Source organism: Myotis yumanensis, unplaced genomic scaffold (genome assembly GCF_028538775.1).
Source record: "Myotis yumanensis isolate MYYU_CA2020_CCGP unplaced genomic scaffold, mMyoYum1.0.hap1 SCAF_3, whole genome shotgun sequence".
NCBI classification, from domain to species: domain Eukaryota; kingdom Metazoa; phylum Chordata; class Mammalia; order Chiroptera; family Vespertilionidae; genus Myotis; species Myotis yumanensis.
In genome coordinates, this window is record NW_027223754.1 from 137,090,893 (window position 1) to 137,112,252 (window position 21,360).

Sequence of the window (21,360 nt, forward strand, 5' to 3'; positions counted from 1 at the left end):
ATTATTGTTCATCAAGAAACTCCAGTGAAGTCAGCAGGAGAAAGCAGGTAATCCCCTCAGGTCCTTTTAACTGATTTTGTTATGCTAATCCTTCTAAACCATCACGTAAATAATTTTACTTCATCAGTTTCCATGTTAATATTTTACAACCCAGTGTAAAATTATTAATTATTACACATTCAACTATGTTCAAAACAGGACTATGGTAACCACTAAAAATCATTCTAAATGTACTAGCAACATTTTCAAGGATAAAGAAGTGAAGAGGACAATAAGAAGAGGTGATGAATCAAAATCCAATAGGGACCAAAAGAAATATAGTTCATGAGTGAAGCCAACTAAATGTAAACAACAACAATAAACCTTATGGAGAGGCATTCTGCTTGCACATTAAATGACAAGTAATTTTTAGTTGTTTCAAAGAAATACAGTGTGTCCCCAAAAATATATAAACACTTTGAATAATTATTAATTCCAATGGGTTAAATCTGAAAAGAAACATCAATTGAGCTATCAGCTGTTAAGTATGTATACATTTTTTTTGGGGGGGGGAGGATATTCTAAATATGATGCATAGTCCATTCTTTCTCTTTTGGTGACTTTTTAAAAAATATATTTTTTTTATTGATTTCAGAGAGGAAGGGAGAGGGAGAGAGAGATAGAAACATGAATGATGAGAGAGAATCATCAATTGGCTGCCTTCCACATACCCGCCACTGTGGACCGAGCCCACAGCCTGGGCATGTGCCCCCTACCGGAATTGAACTCGGGACCCTTCAGTTCACAAGCCAGCACCCCCTCCACTGAGCCCAACCAGCCAGGGCATGATGACATTTTTAAACAGATACATCGGTATAAGAACATATATCCCTACAATAAGAAAAGTAAAAGGTAACTATAATAAAGAGTGGCAACTGACATTCAGGCTTAATTGGGGACAATAGAGAGTAGTGGGGTCTGAGGTAAATTAGAATGCACATGTCAGGTTTAATGAGAGCAGCTGTTTTTTAGTTCCCACTTGATTGGTGATATACAGATATTCTGATCCAAATTCTTAAGCACATAACATTGCCCATACTAAGAACGATGCATATAAAAGGACACACTGTTAAACAAGCATCTCTATAATTTTATCTATCTCAAATTCAAGATTTGGTCCACCAGCATCTAAACACTATCGCCTCACAGTAAATGGAGATACCTAAGTGTTTACAATAATTATCCAAATGAGTTAATATGTAGTGTACTGAATATTCCCTGGTGGTTTAATATGTACCTAATTCAATGAGTGTAGATGGGACCAATAATTACACATTTTTCAATACGAATGCAATTGGCAAGAAAGAGAACATCTTATGCTTCCTAGAAGTTGAATACATTTACCATCTCTATTTCTTCAAAGATCCTTGATAATCTTAGCTGGTTCACAAAACTTTAAATATTTGCATAAATTTTCTGAAGAATGGGAACAGTATGTATTTTTATACTATCTCTCCACATTCCTGTGAGAAAGGTCTACATAAGGATATTATATCTATAGAACTTTAAAATTAAGAATAATGGGTCTCAGGTAGTTCTAGGGAGAGAGTGCAGAATAAGAAGGAGAAATTCAAGGTCAAACACTTGTGTTAAATAAGGACCAAGCCCTAGCCGGATTCGCTCAGTGGATGGAGTGTCAGCTTTCGGACTGAAGGTTCCCAGGTTTGATTCCAGTCAGGGGCATGTACCTTGGTTGCGGGCACATCCCCACCGGGGCCTGTGCAGGAGGCAGCTGATTGTTGTTTCTCTCCCATTGATGTTTCTAACTATCTCTCTCCCTTCCTCTCTGTAAAAAATCAATAAAATATATTTTTAAAAAAAAGAAGGACCAAAAGAAAAAGACTATTAACCCCCAGGTCTGGCTCAGTTGGTTGAATGTCATCCCATGCACTAAGAGGACACTGGTTCAATTCCTAGTTAGGGCACATGCCTAGGTTTCAGACTAGATCCCCAGTAGGATATGGGCAGGAGCGATAGCTGATCATTGTTTCTCTCTCCCTCGCCCTTCCTCCTTCTCTAAAATCAATATTTTTTTTAAAAAAGAAGACCATTGAACAAAGTAAAGTAAAAATAAGAGATGTATGAGAACTAAGAGAAATAGTACCTTAGGAGTCACCAGGGCAGAGTGTTAATATTGCCTGAGTGATCAACATAGTTAAATGAAGTGCACATGTTTGAAAGTGGATTCAACAGAGGTCATGGAATCAGTAATTAAGATATTTTGGGTATCCTTAGGATTTCCATTTCAATAGAGTGAAGGAGGCAATAGCTGGAATGATTAAGGAGTAAACAGGAAGTAAGTGGAGGCAGTGAGGTCAGACTATTCTTTTTCAATGTGTGGGTCACTGGAAGGAGAGATATGAATCAGTGGTTTAATGTAGAGAGGCAGGCTGATTTAGGATGAATAGTACTGGCCAATGGGAAAAAGGTGAAAATATTAAAGTTAGAGAAGAAAACAGAAGAGGAGTTATTCAATTGTGTTCATTCATTTATTAATTTATCCATTCATGCATACATACATGCATTAACCCATGCATTTATTTTCTTGATTCAATCAATAATGTTGGGTGCTTGGTGTTCCTCAGTCACTGTGTTAGACACTGAGGATATAAAGATATAAACTCTGGCTTCAGACTCAAGAAGATCCTGGCATTATTGTGCACTATAAGAAATGAGTATTCTTTAGAATACAATAGTGAGGCTGTCATGAATGATGTCTATCCATCAAGTAAATGAAATAATGACAATATGTACACATTTAAGATGTTTTTCAGGAAAGTTTTCACAGCAAGTGGTTACCGTATACTGCTAGGAGATCTACTTAGAAGAAAAGATTTTTAAAAAAATATATTTTATTGATTTTTTTACAGAGAGGAAGGGAAAGAGATAGAGAGTCAGAAACATTGATGAGAGAGAAACATCGATCAGCTGCCTCCTGCACACTTCCCACTGGGGATGTGCCCACAACCAACGTACATGCCCTTGACCGGAATCAAACCTGGGACCCTTGAGTCCACAGGCTGATGCTCTATCCACTAAGCCAAACCGGTTAGGGCAAGAAAAGATTTTTAACACTAGCCAAGGTACAGACCTGCTGGAAATGGCATTAAGTGTCTATCACAAGGATTTTTAAGATTATCCCAGAAAACTACTTCATTGTTGCCAGGTATAACTGAGGAACAAGCTAAAAAGCAAGATGAGAAATTGCATGTGGTAATTAGTAGTATAAAATAAATAAGTGCTCTATGTTCTTCACTAATAAATTCTGTTATCTTTAAATATTCGGATATTGTTATTTGAATATTAAAAAGGAACTCTAAAGAAAGAATCTTGGAAGATGCAATTTAGTAGTCCTTAAGAAAAGTAGAAAAGCTAGGGTTCCAGAATTTGTGAACATATATCAATGAAGTAAAAAAAAAAAAGGTGAGAAAAGCAATAACCTCCAGACAGAAGTGATGTGTGTATGAGCTATAGAGCAGAGAGAACAGAACTTCTTTAGAGTATTTCAAATTATCCCTTTCCTCATTGCCATCCTAATCATCATTTTATACTACATTCAGGTCTTCCTTCTGGAATAGAGGGTACACTGGGACTCTTTTTCTGAAGTGATAGAAAAAGGACATTTGTGTGTGTGTGTGTGTGTGTGTGTGTGTGTGTGTGTGTGTAGTTATAATAACAAAAATACATTAGATTGGCAGAAGGAAGAAAAATTTATGAAAATACTAACAAATATGCTGGTTGTTGCCTATACTCATCCTTCAAATCCAAAATCAAAAGTTACCACCCTGTGATACTTTCCCCAACTCTTCCAATCTTTCAAGCAGAGTGAAAAGAGGTTTGTTACAATGTTTCAAGTTGTGAATCAGGAGTTCCTCATAGAGTTTGTACTTTCCAAAGAGATCAAGCTTGAGAGAACCAAGATGGTGGTGTAGGTAAACGTTGGTTCTTACAGGCTTTCACACCACATTAAAATTACAACTAAAATACAGATCAACCATCATTTAGAACCACCTGAAATCTGGCTGAATGGAAGTCCTACAACTAGGTAAGTAAAGAAAAAACACATTGAGACTGGTAGGAGGGTGGGAGGTGCAGAACAGGCTGGTGCAACATCCACATGTGATTTTTTTTTTTTTAACCTGAAGAGATATCTTGGCTGAGGAGGCCTCCGGTGAGGAGCAAGGGGTTCCAGTCACACACCAGACCTCCATCCCATGAGTGCCAGAGCTGGGAAGAGAAGTCCCCGTAACTTCAGGCTGTAAAAACCAGCAGGAATTGTGGTTGAATGACAAGGAGCCTGACAGAGACCCAGGAAATTCCTCTTAAAGGACCAGCAGATGAACTTACATGGACATGCTCCCTCTAAGTTCCAGCTTTGGGGCAAAAACTCGGGGAGATGCCAGGGACATACCGGGAGGAACTGGATTGTATGGCATCAGAGCAAGAACTTGGTGGCAGCTTTCTCCAAGACAGGGCTGCTCATATGGGTTATTGTTCCTATGCTGAGATCCTACCCTATCCCTGAGCTGACTGGCTACCATGTCTGAGTTTCCATCAGCCTGGCTCACACTGTTCCCTCTGCCCTGGTGATTCTCTGAGATCCCACCCATCCAATTTGCAGCCCCACCCAGGCTGTTAGCAGTTGCTTTTCCATCTGAATGGCCTGTCCTGGCTCAGGTTTCAGACTTTGCTAAAATCTCTCAAACAAGCAGCAGCTGAAGTCATCATGCCTCAAACCTATCAATCAAAGGCCCAAGACCTGGCACTAGCACCAGCCTGCCTTGCTTCACAGCTGGGCCTCCCCTGGGCTCTTCTTAACCCAATACAAGAAGCAGCCATCAATGCCAGATAAAAGTTGGTCTATAGACATTGCTCCATCAGGAACCCATGTGGTAACAGAAGTAAACTGAAAATATAACTCCTGTTCCCTAGAGAATCTGAAGTTAGCTTGCAATTTTGCACTGCCAGTATTTTCTATGGTTTCTATAGGCTTTACTCAAGGTTTTCATATGAAACTGCTTTTTATCTTCCCAGGAGAAACTAACTAGGCCATAATTTCTTTCTCTCTGGGCAGACAAATGAGAAAGTAATAAATGTGAGTTTTAGCTATATAACTACTAATGATGTTTAGATTCCTAGGTTTAAAATGAAGATAATGCCTGTCCCACTGCCCACATAACAGTGTTGTTATAAGGCTTTAAACAATTTTACTAAAATCTGTCAATGAGATTTAGAAAAGAACAGCATTACAATTATATGACATTCTTGATTTTGCTCAAAGGATACACTGATAAGAAGAAAGCTGTCCTGACCCTCCCCCAAGACAGCAACACAATGACTAAATCACTCTTCTAAGCTGTAAAGATGTAAACTAACATCATTAAGGGCCCAGAGTTCAGTATTTGGAGGCTGAGAGACTGGCAAACACCAGAGTATGAAGCATTGGGACGGTGCCATACAGCTCTCTCACACCCCAGCACTACCTTCAGGGCACAGGCCATGGAAACAGCAGGAGGCAAACAAGCCACACTTCCAATAGCAACCAATGGATCTAGTCAGAGAAAATGTCTGCCCATGAGAGAGGAAAAGCCAGAGACCTATGGCTTTAATAACAGTGAGCTCTGTGGTACTGAGGAAAGCAATTACAGTTAAAATGTTCTCTCATGCTCTGCTTTGTGTTGACTGGAAATTACTGATTCCTATTTTTATTTCTCAATTTAGAGTACTGGATGCAATTGCAGGGGCACCTTCTAAAATTCATGAACATTTTATATTCATAGAAATTCAGATATCTTAACTTTCCCACAAAATTAACTGCCTGGAGTAAGTTTCAAAATCAAAGGAATTTTCTAATAACTATGCAGACATGTCATTTTCTACGAGAAAGGTTAATCCTGTAAATGCAAGTAATCTATGAAAACTGCAGGATTCATGTTCATTGCACTCTAAAGTCTGCATGGTTTAGAAATCACTAAAACGCCTACCTTCCAGTTAAGGAATCCCCAGGAGAGCAAAGCTGAGATTTCTAGAAAGCCTTAACAAAGGAATTTGAAATACCAAAGGGGATCAAGTATTTTTCTTAAAATTACTACATATCACTTTTGTGATTTAGGATGAGTCATCTTAATATAATAAAATGAATTATTACATTTTAGTATCTTATAAAGTATGGAAATATCACTATAGCTGCAATTTTTTTAAGAAGTGCCAAAAATAGTTTCCATCTTTTTTATACTATTTACAATAGATTTTATTGTAAAACAAGAATATTTACAAAAAGCAAACAAAGTTAGGATTAAAACAATCTCATTATTTTTATTGACTTATTTTAATATAGTTTGAGCCCCATATTTTTCAAATATTCCATGCAAATTTTTCCCTCTATTCTTCCTAATCACTGTAAGTATAATTAATGAACATAAATGGCATTAGGAAATATTGCTCTTTCAAAGGCTATCCCACTTAATTATTATACAGAGCATGCCCAGCAGTAGCTTTTGATGCCAGCTCAGTTTTAAGGTCTTCATGGACAGAATCCTTTTTATTACTAGTCGCCTTGCCCCTCATCCATGAAAATAAAATAAAATATAACAATGTACCATATAAACTGGAACATTTTCTAAAAAATAATAAGTTGTAAATTTGCTTTTGAAATCCCTTGACAAGAAGTCAGATGCATAGTTTACCATTGGTTATTATTTCCCAGCTGCCATTGTACATATTCAGGAATCATGAGAAGTGGGAAAGTGCAGCCTAAAAATTATTTGCAAATAAAATAAAATATGAAGACTAAATTGACAATGAAGTTGTTATAATGTAAAATTTTATAGATATTTAATTAAACATGTTGATTATGTATTTCTGAAATTTGGGGATCTATACATTTCTTAAAGTTCAGAATCTCAGATATTTAGTGGACCTTGGACACTGTATATAATCCCTAATCGAACACCATTTACAGGCCACCAAGGGGTTCAGCGGCCATATAGCTGGTCTCTGGAGAGGACCTTGCTCCCAGATCACAGATCTTCTTTAAAATGTTCTCTACAAAGAAAAATAAGTTAATTAAAAACAAATAAAGTGCGGTCCACAGAGAAAGAATGATTATCTCTAAATTACATAGTGTTTTTTAAAAATCATAATAATTTTTATTACGTTAAGATGTGCTTTTTTCCTTTCACTTAATTCAATTAAGCATTTGTTTATTATGCACTTTTAAAAATAATTCATTGACTTTTATCCATTCTAGAAAAAGCACACCAGACAACTAATGGACTGACACAAACAATTCTTCTTGATAGATTAGATGCTAAATATGAGAACATCTTATGAATACTGCAAGCAGCCATGGGAATGCAGGGATAATTGTCAGTTAGACTGGGATACTGGATGTGTGAGTTTCAAAAGGAAATCCTTGCTCTCACAGACAAAAATGAGTTCCTGAAATAACGTTTCTAAAACTGTTCTATTAAAAAGGAGATATTGGTAATAAGTTTTTTCTGAATATTTTTACCTTACCTTTTAAATATAATTATATATTTATATTAGACATATTTTCAAATACCTGTTTCACCATTAAATTAAGGAAAGAATCAAAGTCTCCTGCATATCATTATACATTGTATTCTCAAATAATTTATAATGAAATCTCAAAAATCCCAGATCTGAACAATAAAATTCCCTGTTTAGGAATAGAGAGATAAGAAAATTAGTCTGAATTGGCAGCAATCTAAGCCTAGAATGCTTTTGGCTGTAGTCATGTTATTTCAATTAGTTGAAGTAACACTAATGGCTTCAAGAAAAAAAAAATTGTAGTTTCTGTGGGGTATTATTATACTACTAGTGGCCTGGTGCATGGATTCGTGCACATTGAAAGGGAAATAATTAGAATATTTTAATATTACTATTTGCCCTTTCTCTGTAATGGAAGTGTTAGTTTCGCCCCCTCACCTGTTCCACCATCCTGCCTGCGGGGTGATTGATCAGGGCTGGACCCCCCCAACCAGCTCCTTCAGCATCTGGGAGCGGAGCAGCAGACCTGCCTCCCCCACCCCCACCGCTGCTGCTGGTCACCGTCTGTGGGGCGATTGGCAGGGTGATTGGGCCCCTGCTTGCACCTTCCTTGGCCTAGCACCACCTGCTCACCTGCTCCACCATCCTGCTGTGGTCCGGCTCTCATCTGGGCCCATCGGGGCCGACAGTGCCTCCACTGCCACCCACTGCCAGCACCGTGTTGCCAATACCTGCCATGTTCCGCACCAACCCCTGGTGGTCAGTGCACATCATAGCAAGTGGTGGAACTTTCAGTCGAGACAATTTGCATATTAGGCTTTTATTATATAGGATATTATTTTTTTGTTTGTTTGTTTTCTGTTTTTATTAAATATATTTTATTGATTTTTTACAGAGAGGGAGGGAGAGGGATAGAGAGTTATAAACATTGATGAGCGAGAAACATCGATCAGCTGCCTCCTGCACACCCCCTCCTGGAGATGTGCCCGCAACCAAGGTACATGTCCTTGACTGGAATCGAACCCGGGACCCTTTGGTCCGCAGGCCGACACTCTATCCACTGAGCCAAACCAGTCAGGGCGGATATTATTTTTGAATGGATATGGGGCAAAGCCACTGATAATTAGAGAGCAGAGCACATGAGGGATTTAAAATTGTGCTGGTATCAAATGCCACCACTGAGATCTTGCAAAAGTTGCTTTATGAAATAGGTGACTCACTTATAGTTGGGAGATTATATAAAAACTAGGAGCTCAGCGTGTGAAACTGCGCAGCCCGCCCACCCACCCACCGCCCTGCCTTGACACCCGAACCTCTCCACACAGAGCTCCAGTGCGCCTGGCCCAAGCCCCACCCTCAGTCCCTCGAGTTGCCTAGGGCTGGTCCCACCTTCTCTGGACACCTCTCCACTTCCACCCCATCTCTGGAGCAATGCAGTGGCTCCGCCCCATCATGGCACCAGAGGAGAGCGTGGAAACCTCCCGCCTGCTGCACTGTGCTCCTTCCCCAGGCAGGTGAGCGGCGGGGCGCTCTGAGTTCGAGTGGTGGGTAGCAAAGGACTGGTGAGGGGGGCGCTATGGGCTCTCACCCCTGCCCTCCCAGGCACGGGTCTCCTTCGGGCGCCTTCCCACTTCCACCCCATCTCTGGGAGCAACACCCCACCATGCATGCAGCCTCCTCCTTAGCAGTCGTGACTGTGACACCGTTAGGACCAATTAGCATATTACCTGTTGATATAGATATATATATAGATATATATATATATCTATATATATAGATGTATGCTGCTGGAGTGCTTTTAAAGGCTCTCAAAACCATGTGCTTCCCTAAGCAAGCTAAACATCCACTGACAATCTTGTTCAGATTAATTCTTTAGCAAGCCCTCCTGCTATCCACAACATTTTTCCCCATACAGGTCAAATTTCAACTAGCCCTATGTTTACATGCATTCTGATTCAGAAAAATATGACAACAATTAGTATATTCAACATTTAACTTTTCCATTTACCAAAAAGATGTTTTAAAATTTAAACTTTTAATAAAAGTGATATAGTGCTTACATGTTTACTGATAACATAAGAATCTGAAAAGAACTGCATCAGAATGTGTATCTTCTTTATTAGTGTTTTGTAAAATTAAAGTATTTCTATATGAAGCAATAAATTTTTTAAATTAATATTTTTTCATTTACTTTTCACTGAATTTGAAATGTTTTATTAACCTGAGACAATCTGCTACCAATATGAGAATGCCAAGTAAAAAAATTATTCCAAATAAATGGGAAAACCTGTTAGAAGACTTGACATGCGATGTTCTTTATTTATAGCAGCTCATTCTACTTAAACCATATCATTAAAATTTACTAAACCATTCAGTGAAAATTCCAAAATCAGAGGCACTAAAGCAACCTATGAAGTATGTTGAATAGTGTCAGTTATTAAAATGACACATTCTGCCCTAGTCAGGTTGCTCAGTTGGTTGGAGTATCGTCCTGTAAACCAAAAGGTGGTGGGCTCAAATCTTGTTCAGAGCCCATACATTGGCTGCAGGTTCAATCCTGGTCAGGGGGTGAATGGGAGGCAACCAATCTCTCTCTCTCTCTCTCTCTCTCTCTCTCAACAACAACAAAAAAAAACACATATTCTCGGTGGGAATTTAAAAAATTGTTTTTAAAAAAGAACAGATAACGACACATTGTGTGTCTCCCAGCTTAGTCAACTTCTACTTCAGCTTCCATCAGCATAGTAATTTTAAAGTATTGATTTAATCAAGGCACATTTAAATATTTTCAGATTTTAGCACTTTGTCTATCAAATGAACAATGACAAAAAATGTTAGCAGCAAATTATACTTGATGAGTCAGGAATTTTATATTATGCTAGTGTTTGACTCAGTAATTACACTTTTAGAAAACTATTCAATACTAAGTAATTATTAGAAAGGGAGAAAAGGCAACACAAAGATGTTCATTCAGAATTATTTATGAACATAAGCATTAAAAAATGACTAAGAGGCTTAGAATGGGGGTAAACATTTTTAAGAAGCAGAGAAAAAGTTAAAATGCTCATGAAACAGGGTTAAGGAAAAACAGCGATACACAAGAATAAACCAAATTGGTTCAACAACCTAAAATGTTTGTCAAAAAGAGGAAAGTCATATATATATATAACAATTTTTAGATACAATTTTTAAAAATTGCATCTAAATTTGTTCTAACTTATGGGACTTACATGTATAAATTATATGTATTGGCCCTGTCTATTTTCAAACAGTATTCAAGCTCATTCTGTAACCTCCCCACTAATAACATCATTCATTGCAAGCATTTCATTTTATTAAAATTATATTTCAATTCTTGCTCTTTTAAATAGTAGTATTACATTTTACTTACTTTACCACAATATTTCCTAAACACCGAGCCTTCAGTTTTTGCATGTTGTCATCCAAAATCATAACTGCAAAATAAAATACAAATAAATAAATACTTTGAGCCCTAGCCAGTTTGGCTCAATGGATAGAGCGTCGGCTGCGGACTGAAGGGTCCCAGGTTCGATTCTGGCCAAGAGCACATGCCCGGGTTGTGGGTTCGATCCCCAGTAGGGGGCGTGCAGGAGGCAGCCAATCAATGATTCTCTCTCATCATTGATGTTTCTCTCTCTCTCTCCCTCTCCCTCCCTCTCTGAAATCAATAAAGAAATATAGTTTTTTAAAAAATAAATAAATACTTTGACTAAAAATGCATGACCTTAAAGCATAAATATTTCCCTATTTTCTATATTCAACACTCAACACTGTAGCTTAAAAAAAGGCATCTTTTAATTCCTGAGATCATTAATACATATAAGTAAGCTAAAATGTCTCACAAAAAATGTAGAATACATGCTTTTGATTAATTCCTTAGCAAGCCCTCCTGCTACCCACAACATTTTTCCCCATACAAGTCAGCACCATGTCGCTGACAAAATCATGAATTTTTCTTAGATTCTTCCATAAAGACATTATATTGCAAACATACTAGCAATTTCATAATTTATGTTCATATCCATTTAAACATATCCTTCTATTCTATAAAAAAACATTAAATATATGTTCAGTTTTTCAAAAATTAAAGGAAACAAGTAAAGTATACCAAAAAATATTTGGTATATTAAAATATACCAAGAAATATTTCAAGCACTCACAGTAAGTACTTAAAAGCCTGAAAACCCTATTTTTCTGATGTAAGGCGTCATATCTACTTACAAGCCTTACAGATCAATTTAACCTTCCCAAATATTATCCCAGTGCTTTCTGTGTGATACTGTTAAAATCCTGACTGATTTTAGATCAAAGCTTTATCCACTTTCAGTAACCTTAGTAGAACCTGGAAATGAGGATATATCATCATGTTTTAAGCTTTAACAGATTCTTTATGTAGCTTCATCCAGCCAGGTTATTCTACTGAAAGAAGCTATGAGAAAAGAAGGACATTATCCCCAGAAAAAAATTAATCACTCCCTTCTTTGTGTGCCCGGAGCACTTTGTTTTAAAATTCCATTCTGACAATTATTAGCAGGGTAGCTATCTGTCTCTCACTAGATTGTGAGCTCATTAAGGGTAGAGGCCAAGCCCAATTCATCTTTGTTTCCCGGAATCCCAGTACAGTGGCCAGTTTACTGTGTGTCCCTGAGCATATTCTATTACCCCTTCAATCTCCCTATCTAAAAAGTGAGGGTAATTCCTTTCTCATAGTGTCGGTATAAGAATTACTTGCGGGGGGGGGGGGGGGGGGGGGGGAATAAAGTGACACGCTTGTATAAGGTATTCAATGAATGTGTATATTATATTGAATGTTTTTCACACACACACCAAAAAAAAATGGTATTCTTTCCTTTCTCAAGAGAATGCTTTTTATTCTAATATTGAATGTTACATTATTCTTTTGAATCTCTGAAAAAACGCAAAACATATAAAGATCATGAGTCATAAAGTCACTATTTCCTTGGTTATAAATATTTTAGTTCTAATGTTTAACCTGTAATGGCTTTCAGACAATAAAAAATGTCTGTACTGAAATTCCATGAGGCATCAAAGCTTAACTCGTCCTTACAACTGGATATAAAAATGGCACTGAAACTACTGACGGGAAATGTGTTCAACATCTCCCACATCTTCAGTGCCTAAAAATGGCTCAGCACTGAAGCAATTTTTCTGACAAAAGGAGTAGGGATGACAGAACTGTTTGAAGGGAGGATTTCACTAAAACTGGATTTGCCTTTCCAAGCCTGGAGATATCACTGACTTCAGAGAATAACTATTTCTGCCCTCTAAAAGAAATCTTAAGTGTCTTTTTATAAATATACTTGCTGGGTTAAACCAAATGATCCACATTATCTTAACTAGTCATTGTCCTAGGAGGAAAATACAGTGTTTTTAGGTTGGAGAAGCAAAAGACAAATCTCTCAATTTTATAATTTACATGCAAATAGGAACTATATGCAGGAATCATACTTGGTCCCACAAAGCTTGGTTTTCCTCATAAATCTATTAAGCTAAATCGTGTGAGCTTATGCAAATACCAACTTGTGCGCCTCATTTTCCTTGTCTGTGAAATGAATGGATGAGTCGACATCGAGTCAGTCCACCTGGCTGCCCCTAGATATCTGTCCCGTTCCCAGCTTTGACTTAGTGCAGACCTTCCACAGGTGGTCGCTGTGCTAATGCTTCATTGTTATATCGCAGCACAGCAGCCCTCTGCAGCAGGTGGAATAAGGAAATGGAAGGTCTGAAAAGTTAGATGATATCCCTAGTTATGCAACTAGGGAATGGAGCCCAAGGGAATGTACTGAACTATTATAATCACTACCAACAATTTAACAACAAATACTGTAGGATATTGTGGATGAAGAGATTTTTATATTTAGAGTCCTTATTCTTTAAAAACAAAAATGCATTATTAGCCAGACGGTTCAAAAGCCTGATCATCATTACTAAATTTTAAAAAAGTAGCATAATGAAAAAAAAAAAAACTGCAGCTTTTATAACAAAAATAAGTAAAACACAATGATTTGCATTGTCTTCAGGAGCTAACCAGCTATGTTACCTTCGGAAAGTTTTTAGTCTTTCTGGGCATCAGTTAGTTCATCTCTAAAATGGTACTAATATCTCTGAATTAAATATACTTCAGCATGAAATAAAATGATGTATATAAAGCCCTGGGTACCTAGCAGGTTTCATATACAGTAATTTCACATCCTTATATTTTTTAATTTAAAACTTATTTTTCAATTACAGTTTATATTCAATATTATTTTTATTAGTTTCAGGTGTACAGCATAGTGGTTAGACAATCATATACTTTACAAAGTGTTCCCCTGATATTCCTAATACCCACCTGGCATCATACCTAGTTATCAGAATATTATTGACTATATTCTCTATGCTGTACTTTACATCCCCATGAATATTTTATAACAATCAAGTTGTACATTTTAATCCCTTCACCTTTTTCACCCAGTCGCCCAACCCTCCTCCCTTCTGGCAATTATCAGTCTATTCTTTGTATCACATCCATATCCTCAACAGGCCTTATAAATGATATTATTTTCTTGGTTAAAATGCCATTTAGAACATGTTAGTGGAAGTCTATAATCTTACTTTGTATCAAATTGGTTCAATAAAAATTAAGGCATTCCTTATTAATACAGGTATTCATTCAAATACTTATTAAGCACCTAGCATATTTCATGCAATCTGATTCACACTATACACGAGAAAATACCAAATTTATTAACCTCACATATTTTTTAAAATCAGGGCCATTTCTCACCATTGTATCCCGGAACACATTTTCCTGCTTGCCCTGGAGGAGGTGTTTTAGAATTGCCTAATCCAATGCAGGACGCTGTAATGGGGGATCCAGTTTCTGGGAAAAGAAATATTTATCGTTTAATGTTTCAGCTTGAGATCATGATTTCTTCAGTGTGTTCTCTGTCCTTCTCCACCAAGTTTGTCACCGAATTTAAATGCATGAGAAGAGGATCAATAGTGCCACTGCATTATTTAAAAATGAAAAATATCCTGTAATGTATGCTATATCGACATTTTAAAAACTTGAGGACACATAGAATAACACATATAATCATGCTTTTTTCAGAGAAAAAAAAGTTCTCACTAGTGTTCTTGGCTGTGAATGGCATGCGCCAAGAATGGAGAATGTGACCGGGAGAGGTTTACAACACATGTAATAAGTGAAAAGATCTCTGGAAAAGATGCTCTTAACTCATCTAGAGTCATTTTCTCATTTTATCATGGTAATGTGAAAAATATTTCTGTTATTGATAGCTTAGTCTCTGGAATAAGAAACCCAACCATTTTTAAAACTATATGAACAAGATCATACTCTAATATTTTTTAGAACTGCCTTTGCCTGGAGACACTGGCCTCGGAAGCTACATTTACCAATGCTTTATCAAAGTGCTCTGAGTCTGTTTTTCCCGGGCTTCTAGAAGGCCCAAAACATAGAAAGAAAGATATTTACACTGTGCTGCTTATTTCAGCAAGACCAGAGACAATTAGCCTGCATTGACAAGCAAAAATGTTAAATTTCTTTGTCTCCAATTGTAACACTCAGAAAAATAGCAGCTATTACATTATAACTCAGTTCTGAAAGTGATTCGTTTTATGAAAGAGTTCATTTGTTACTATTAGTAAATACAAGTTTAAACTTAACAGAACCTTTTAGGTATGAGTTTTGTATCTGTGAAGGGGCAGGATAAGAGGGTATTGATAGTGAAAATTTTCAGAACTACTCGCTTAACATTACACACATACATACACCCAAGGGACTCGTTGCCAACTCAATCAGATCCAAAGTAATCTAAAGTATTAAAAATATCCATCTTCCTAAGTACTCAGAATGTATTCCTTCCAGTACGGGCCCTACCATAATTTATCACACAGTTTTATATCACTTTAGAGTGATGGGAAGAATTTATTACTCTTCTTTACTTTCCAGCATCATTCAGTTTATTATTCACAGTTTACGGATGGTGGCTCAGCTGGCATCAATAACGGGAGATGGACTCTTGAACATTAGAACACAGTCCCTAAGTCACAGCCCGGTGCTTACGGTGCTAAGCCATATGGCCACTGCGGGGGAGGAGCAGCAAGTACCCAGAGCAGACATTTTTGATGTTTAACAAAAGAATTCTCAAATATTTTCTCATAGCAAGACAGAAAATGGGAATGTATCTTATGAAATGGAATTCATCCGCCATGCAGTCTCCTGGCCATTCTTCCTCCAGCACGGTCAAAGCAGGGGAGGAGATCCCCAGGTTTAGAAGGGTCGACAGCATTTTCCCCTTTGCTTTTTAACAACTAAGTGCTCACCTCAGCTGTCCCTCAAAACTGATGGGGGAGACAATGGCAGCAGTGATGACAGGAAGCAGCCCCGTGGAGTAAGGCTCTTTTTTTAAAATATATTTTATTGTTTTTTTATAGAGAGGAAGGGAGAGGGATAGAGAGTTTGAAACATCGATGAGAGAGAAACATTGATCAGCTGCCTCCTGCACGCCCCCTCCTGCGGATGTGCCCGCAACCAAGGTACATGCCCTTGACCGGAATCGAACCTGAGGCCCTTCAGTCCATAGGCCGACGCTCTATCCACTGAGCCAAACCGGTTAGGTCTGGAGTGAGGTTCTTAAAGGTAGGTGCACAGACAGAGCAGGCGTCAAAGGGAAGAGAGATGCCGGGGCACATTAGGAAAGGAGATATCCCCTTCAAATGCTACTGTTCCCCCTTCTACCCTTGTGGGAAGCTAACGTAAATCTGCTATTATAAATCTTGCCCAGCTGGCATGGCTCAGTGGTTGAGTGTCCACCTATGAACCAGGTCACAGTTCGATTCCAGACCAGGCCACATGCCCAGGTTGCGAGCTCGATCCCCAGTGTGGGACGTGCAGGAGGCACCAGATAGTGATTCTCTCTCATTATTCATTGATGTTTCTATCTCTCTCCTTCTCCCTTCCTCTCTGAAATCAATAAAAAAAATATTTTTAAAAGATAATAAAAACAAAGGAAATCTTACCAAGTTTAGTTTACCAACAGGGGTACTCCAATCATCTGAGTTTCAAACTCACCACATTTCTTAACAACATAAGGTTTCTCAGCAACTCGTCAACAGATGGCTGACGACCCTACACAGTACCTGCTTATGGCTCTAGCTCAGGGGTGGGCAAACTTTTTGACTCAAGGGCCACAATGGGTTCTTAAACTGGACTGGAGGGCCGGAACAAAAGCATGGATGGAGTGTTTGTGTGAACTAATATAAATTCAAAGTAAACATCATTACATAAAAGGGTACGGTCTTTTTTGTTTTAGTTTTATTCATTTCAAACAGACCGTAGTTTGCCCACGGCTGCCTAGCTCCCGCCACCTAAAAGAAAAAAAAAAGAACCACTACATTCAAACTCTACCTGCACCCCATTTCAACTCATCTTACTGTGGGTTCTTTTAAAAGACACCAGCACTCTGCTCTTGCTGTAAGATCAGGGAGTGTAGGGGGAGGGGGGAGAATACAACCTCGTCTTACTAAGGAAGGACGTAAGAAAGGATTAGTGAAGCACTGTCGATACTGACTGCCTAAATAAGCTAACATTACACAGACTTCCTGAGATTCTTCAGCATCTTTGTATAGTGATCACATATTTATAACCTTTTAACCTTCAGCTGTTTTGTTATAGTTCATAGTTGTAAGACGACTATGAAAAGCATAGCTTTAAATGATTATTTTCAATGAATTTTAAAGGCAGTGAAAAGGATTATCCAGTCAGTTACTTAAACTATACGATATGACTTTATACCTTGAACATTAGCAATTTGAGTATCTCATTGACCTTATTGTGATAGTCATTTAGGGGATGAGAAAGAAAGAAAAAAAACACGGATGGTAGTTACATGAAAAGGATGCCATCGGACAAAGTGCCAGTTCCTAGGACTCTAAGCGTAATAAGGAGTCATTCTTAGGACAAAAGTGGGATGAGAAAGACCATAATGGTTGTTACAGAAACTTTATATCTCTCACTTTCCTGAGGCCCCAAAACTGAACGGCCTGTAGGGCCAGCATGCACATGTGTGGGCACAGACCTCATAACCACCTGGCTCTCAGGCTGGTGCACGTGCAGAATAGGCTGTGGTTAGGGAAAGCCCCCAGGCTGCTGCAGCCCTTAACCAAACTCCAAGGGCCTCTTCCAGCCCCATTTTAAAGATGCTCTAAAAACCTCTGCTTCGCACCATCCAGGCTACAATGAACAGGCGAGCAGTTATCCAGGGAGACAGGAAATCCAGGCGTGACATTGTGACTGAGAAACAGCTACATTAAACAATACAGATCATTTTCTTTGAAGAAGCAAATACAGTACTACATTTGGAGAAATCTTTTCAAAGACCCCTAACTTTAGAAACACACGATGCTTAGCAATTCAACAGCACAATTTCTTTAGATAAGAGACAACCAGGAAGAAGATGGCAGGGAATTGAAGAATGTGAAGGATAAGTTACCTTGGCACATTTATATTCATACTGCATTAGAAGCTAATACAGACACTTCCCTTTTTGTGTGTGTCTTTACTGCCTCACTCTGCTCTACTGCATTAGTGAGTTGTTACCTAAATGAATTCTCCTTAACACGTGTCACTCTAAAGCAGGGGTGGGGAACCTCCAGCCAGTGGGCCATATAAGGCCCAATAAATCATTTTAGGGTTGAGCTAATTAAATATTTGACCAAATATAGCAGGCTAATTTTTAAATTGATAATTTTACATGGCTCATAAATGATATTATAAATATGCAATTGTCCCTTGGCAGAAAAAAGGTTCCCCATCCCTGCTCTAAAGGAAGGAAAGAGAAGTAACATACATTATATTTTCAAAGAGAAACTATGCTGTGTACCATGCTAATTTTTGTGTGTTTACATATGTGTGTATACATGCAAACACATACTGAGGCCTACCAAGAAAATTTACCCTGGTTTGCATAGTTCTTTCGGAGAAGGAGGAGAATGAAGTAGACAAGGTACCTCATGAAGTTCTCTGAAGAGAATTAGAAGGGAAGAGAAATCACCCACACTGTGTGTCAGAGAAACAAAAATCCTCGTGACAGAGAGTGAACCCAGTCTCTCACATTCACAAATGAAAGCAATGGTGGTATATATCACTTATTAGCAAATATTTATTGAGCAAGTATTATAGGTTAGGTTCTGTCCTTAGAACTGGGGATACATCAATAAACAAAAGCAGGGGTCATAATCCCTAGTCTCATGGAACTTATATTCTAGTTGGGAAGACAAAAAAGAAACACCTATAAAAGTGAAACATAAGGCCTGTTAAAGAGTGATATGCATTCAGAATATGAAGAAAGCATAGGCAGGGTATGAGACGTAATGGAGAGATACTGCAAGTTTAGATTGGGCAGCCAGGAAAAATCTCCCTGAGAAGGTGACATTTGAGTAAAGACCAAAAGAACAATAAGGACTTGTGTCATTTACATATCTAGGGTCAAAGAATCCAAGTGGAAAAAACCAGAAGTGCCAAGGTCCTGAGATAGGTTTATTCCTAGAAGGTTGGAGAAGCAGTAAGGCAGCCAGTGTGATTGAGGCAGAATAAATGAGTAAAGTATTAATGGAAAAGAAGCTCAGAGAGGTAATGAGGAGACAGATCATAAAGACGACTTCAGCCTGGCCAGCGTGGCTCAGTCGTTGAACCAGGAGGTCACAGTTCAATTCTCAGTCAGGGCACATGCCCGGCTTGCAGGCTCAGTCCTCAGTAGGGGGTGTGCAGGAGGCAACCGATCAATGATTCTCTTTCATCTTTGATGTTTTTCTCCCTCCCTCTCCCTTCCTCTCTGAAATCAACACAAATATGTTCAAAACAAAAACAACTACTTCAAAGTCCTTGTAAGGCTTTAAGCTTTAAGTCTGGGTAATGCTGCAAGCTAATGAGAGCGTTTGAACAAAGATGCTAATGAATCACAACAATGCAAATAAGATTTACCTACACATTTGCACATCATTTAGGTTTTATTAACAAGTTTATTTTATTTGGGGTTTTGGAGAGATGCATGGGAAGAAGTACATGGACAGACATAAGCTATATGAGACTAGCTGGTTAATGGTAGAGATTCCTGTGGCTTCCTCAACATCAGGAACCGATTCACAGAAGAATTCACTGCCAAGGCCTAGTTGCATGGTATATGGGAAACAGCCCATACAAACCAAAGATGATAACTTTTGTTTTTGTTGTTAATCCTCACCCGAGGATATGTTTCCATTGATTTTTAGAGAGAGTCGAAGGGAGGGGAAGAGATGGAGAGAGAGAACATCAGTGCGAGAGAGACACATCAGTTGGTTGCCTCCTGCACCCGCCCTGACCAGGGCCAGGGATGGTCCTGCAACCTAGGTACATGCCCTTGACTGGAATCAAACCCAGGACCCTTCAGTCCGTAGGCCAACCGGCTAGGGCAAGATGATCACTTTTGTTATATAAGTGTTAGTGTGTATACAGATGAATACAACATTTCTGAGTGGCAATTTGTCAATTTAAACAATACTTAAAAATGCACATACCCTTTAACCCAGTTGTTCTAGGTAAGGGATATATACAAGGAAATATTTGTAGGAGTTAACAAATATTCAGCAACAAAGACATTCATCACATATTATTTATATTAAAGTTTAGAAGATTATCCAAAAATATGGAAAGGTCTATATCAAGTAGTAATGCAAAGCCATTCAAACACACTAAGATATATCTGATGGGAAATAATTCTCACAAAATGTTGTTTAGAAAATTTGTAAAACAGAATACCCAATATAATCTTTTTAAAAAAATACCTGTAATATACATCTGAGCAAGACACATTAACATTTTAACAGAAGTTACTTCTGAATGGTGCGCAAAAGGGATATTATGTTGAAGAGTTCAAAAGGTTCCATCCGTAACATTGGAATTTGTCCACAGTGGGGATAAAAGAGGCTGCAATTTGTTTGATACCCCTTCTAACACACAGGACCCATGGCCTCTCTTTTTTAATTTGGGTCACCTTTTGAAGGCTCTGACAGATAGAGAAGAAATGGAAATGATACCTTGTTTCTAGGCACAGGCCTTCAGACTTTTAGAACACTGTTACTGGAATCTGTGAGCAGCATGTAAGATGGCCTCCCACTCTAAATCCTCCAAGACAAAAATGCCACTGGCAGCCCAGAGGTGTGGCTCAGTGGTTGAGTGTCAACCTATGAACCAGGAGGTCGGGGTTCTATTCCCGGTCAGGGCACATGCCTGGGTTGTGGGCTCAATCCCCAGTGTGAGGCGTGCAGGAGGCAGCCAATCAATGATTCGCTCTCATTATTGATGTTTCCATCTCTCTCCCTCTCCCTTCCTCTCTGAAATCAATAAAAATATGTATTTTTTAAAAAATGCCACAGGCAAGTGTTTCTATCAACAATCTCCAGCCATTCCCGGGCAGAAGAATGAAGTGATCTTGGACGCACCAGCCCAGCCCATTCAACACTAAATACCTCTAAGTCAGTGATGGCGAATCTTTTGAGCTTGGCGTGTCAGCATTTTGAAAAACCCTAACAACTCTGGTGCCGTGTCACATATAGAAATTTTTTGATATTTGCAACCATAGTAGAACAAAGACTTATATTTTTTATATTTATTTTATATATTTAAATGCCATTTAACAAAGAAAAATCAACCAAAAAAATGAGTTCACGTGTCACCTCTGACGCGTGTCATAGGTTCACCATCACTGCTGTAAGTTGTCTCAACCA

General features: G+C 38.3%; 1 protein-coding gene across 2 annotated transcripts in view; it reads right to left on the reverse strand.

Annotated features, from left to right (window-relative positions):
* The window catches only part of ACSS3 (acyl-CoA synthetase short chain family member 3), a 160,059-nt gene that overhangs the window by 29,202 nt on the left and 109,497 nt on the right, over window positions 1-21,360 (reverse strand). For both annotated transcript variants that reach the window (XM_070409656.1, XM_070409657.1), the window contains exons 10-11: window positions 14,360-14,455; window positions 10,943-11,006 (exon numbers count right to left, since the gene is read on the reverse strand). In XM_070409656.1, the coding sequence (XP_070265757.1) occupies window positions 10,943-11,006; window positions 14,360-14,455 (160 nt within the window). The remainder of the gene's footprint in view (window positions 1-10,942; window positions 11,007-14,359; window positions 14,456-21,360) is intronic.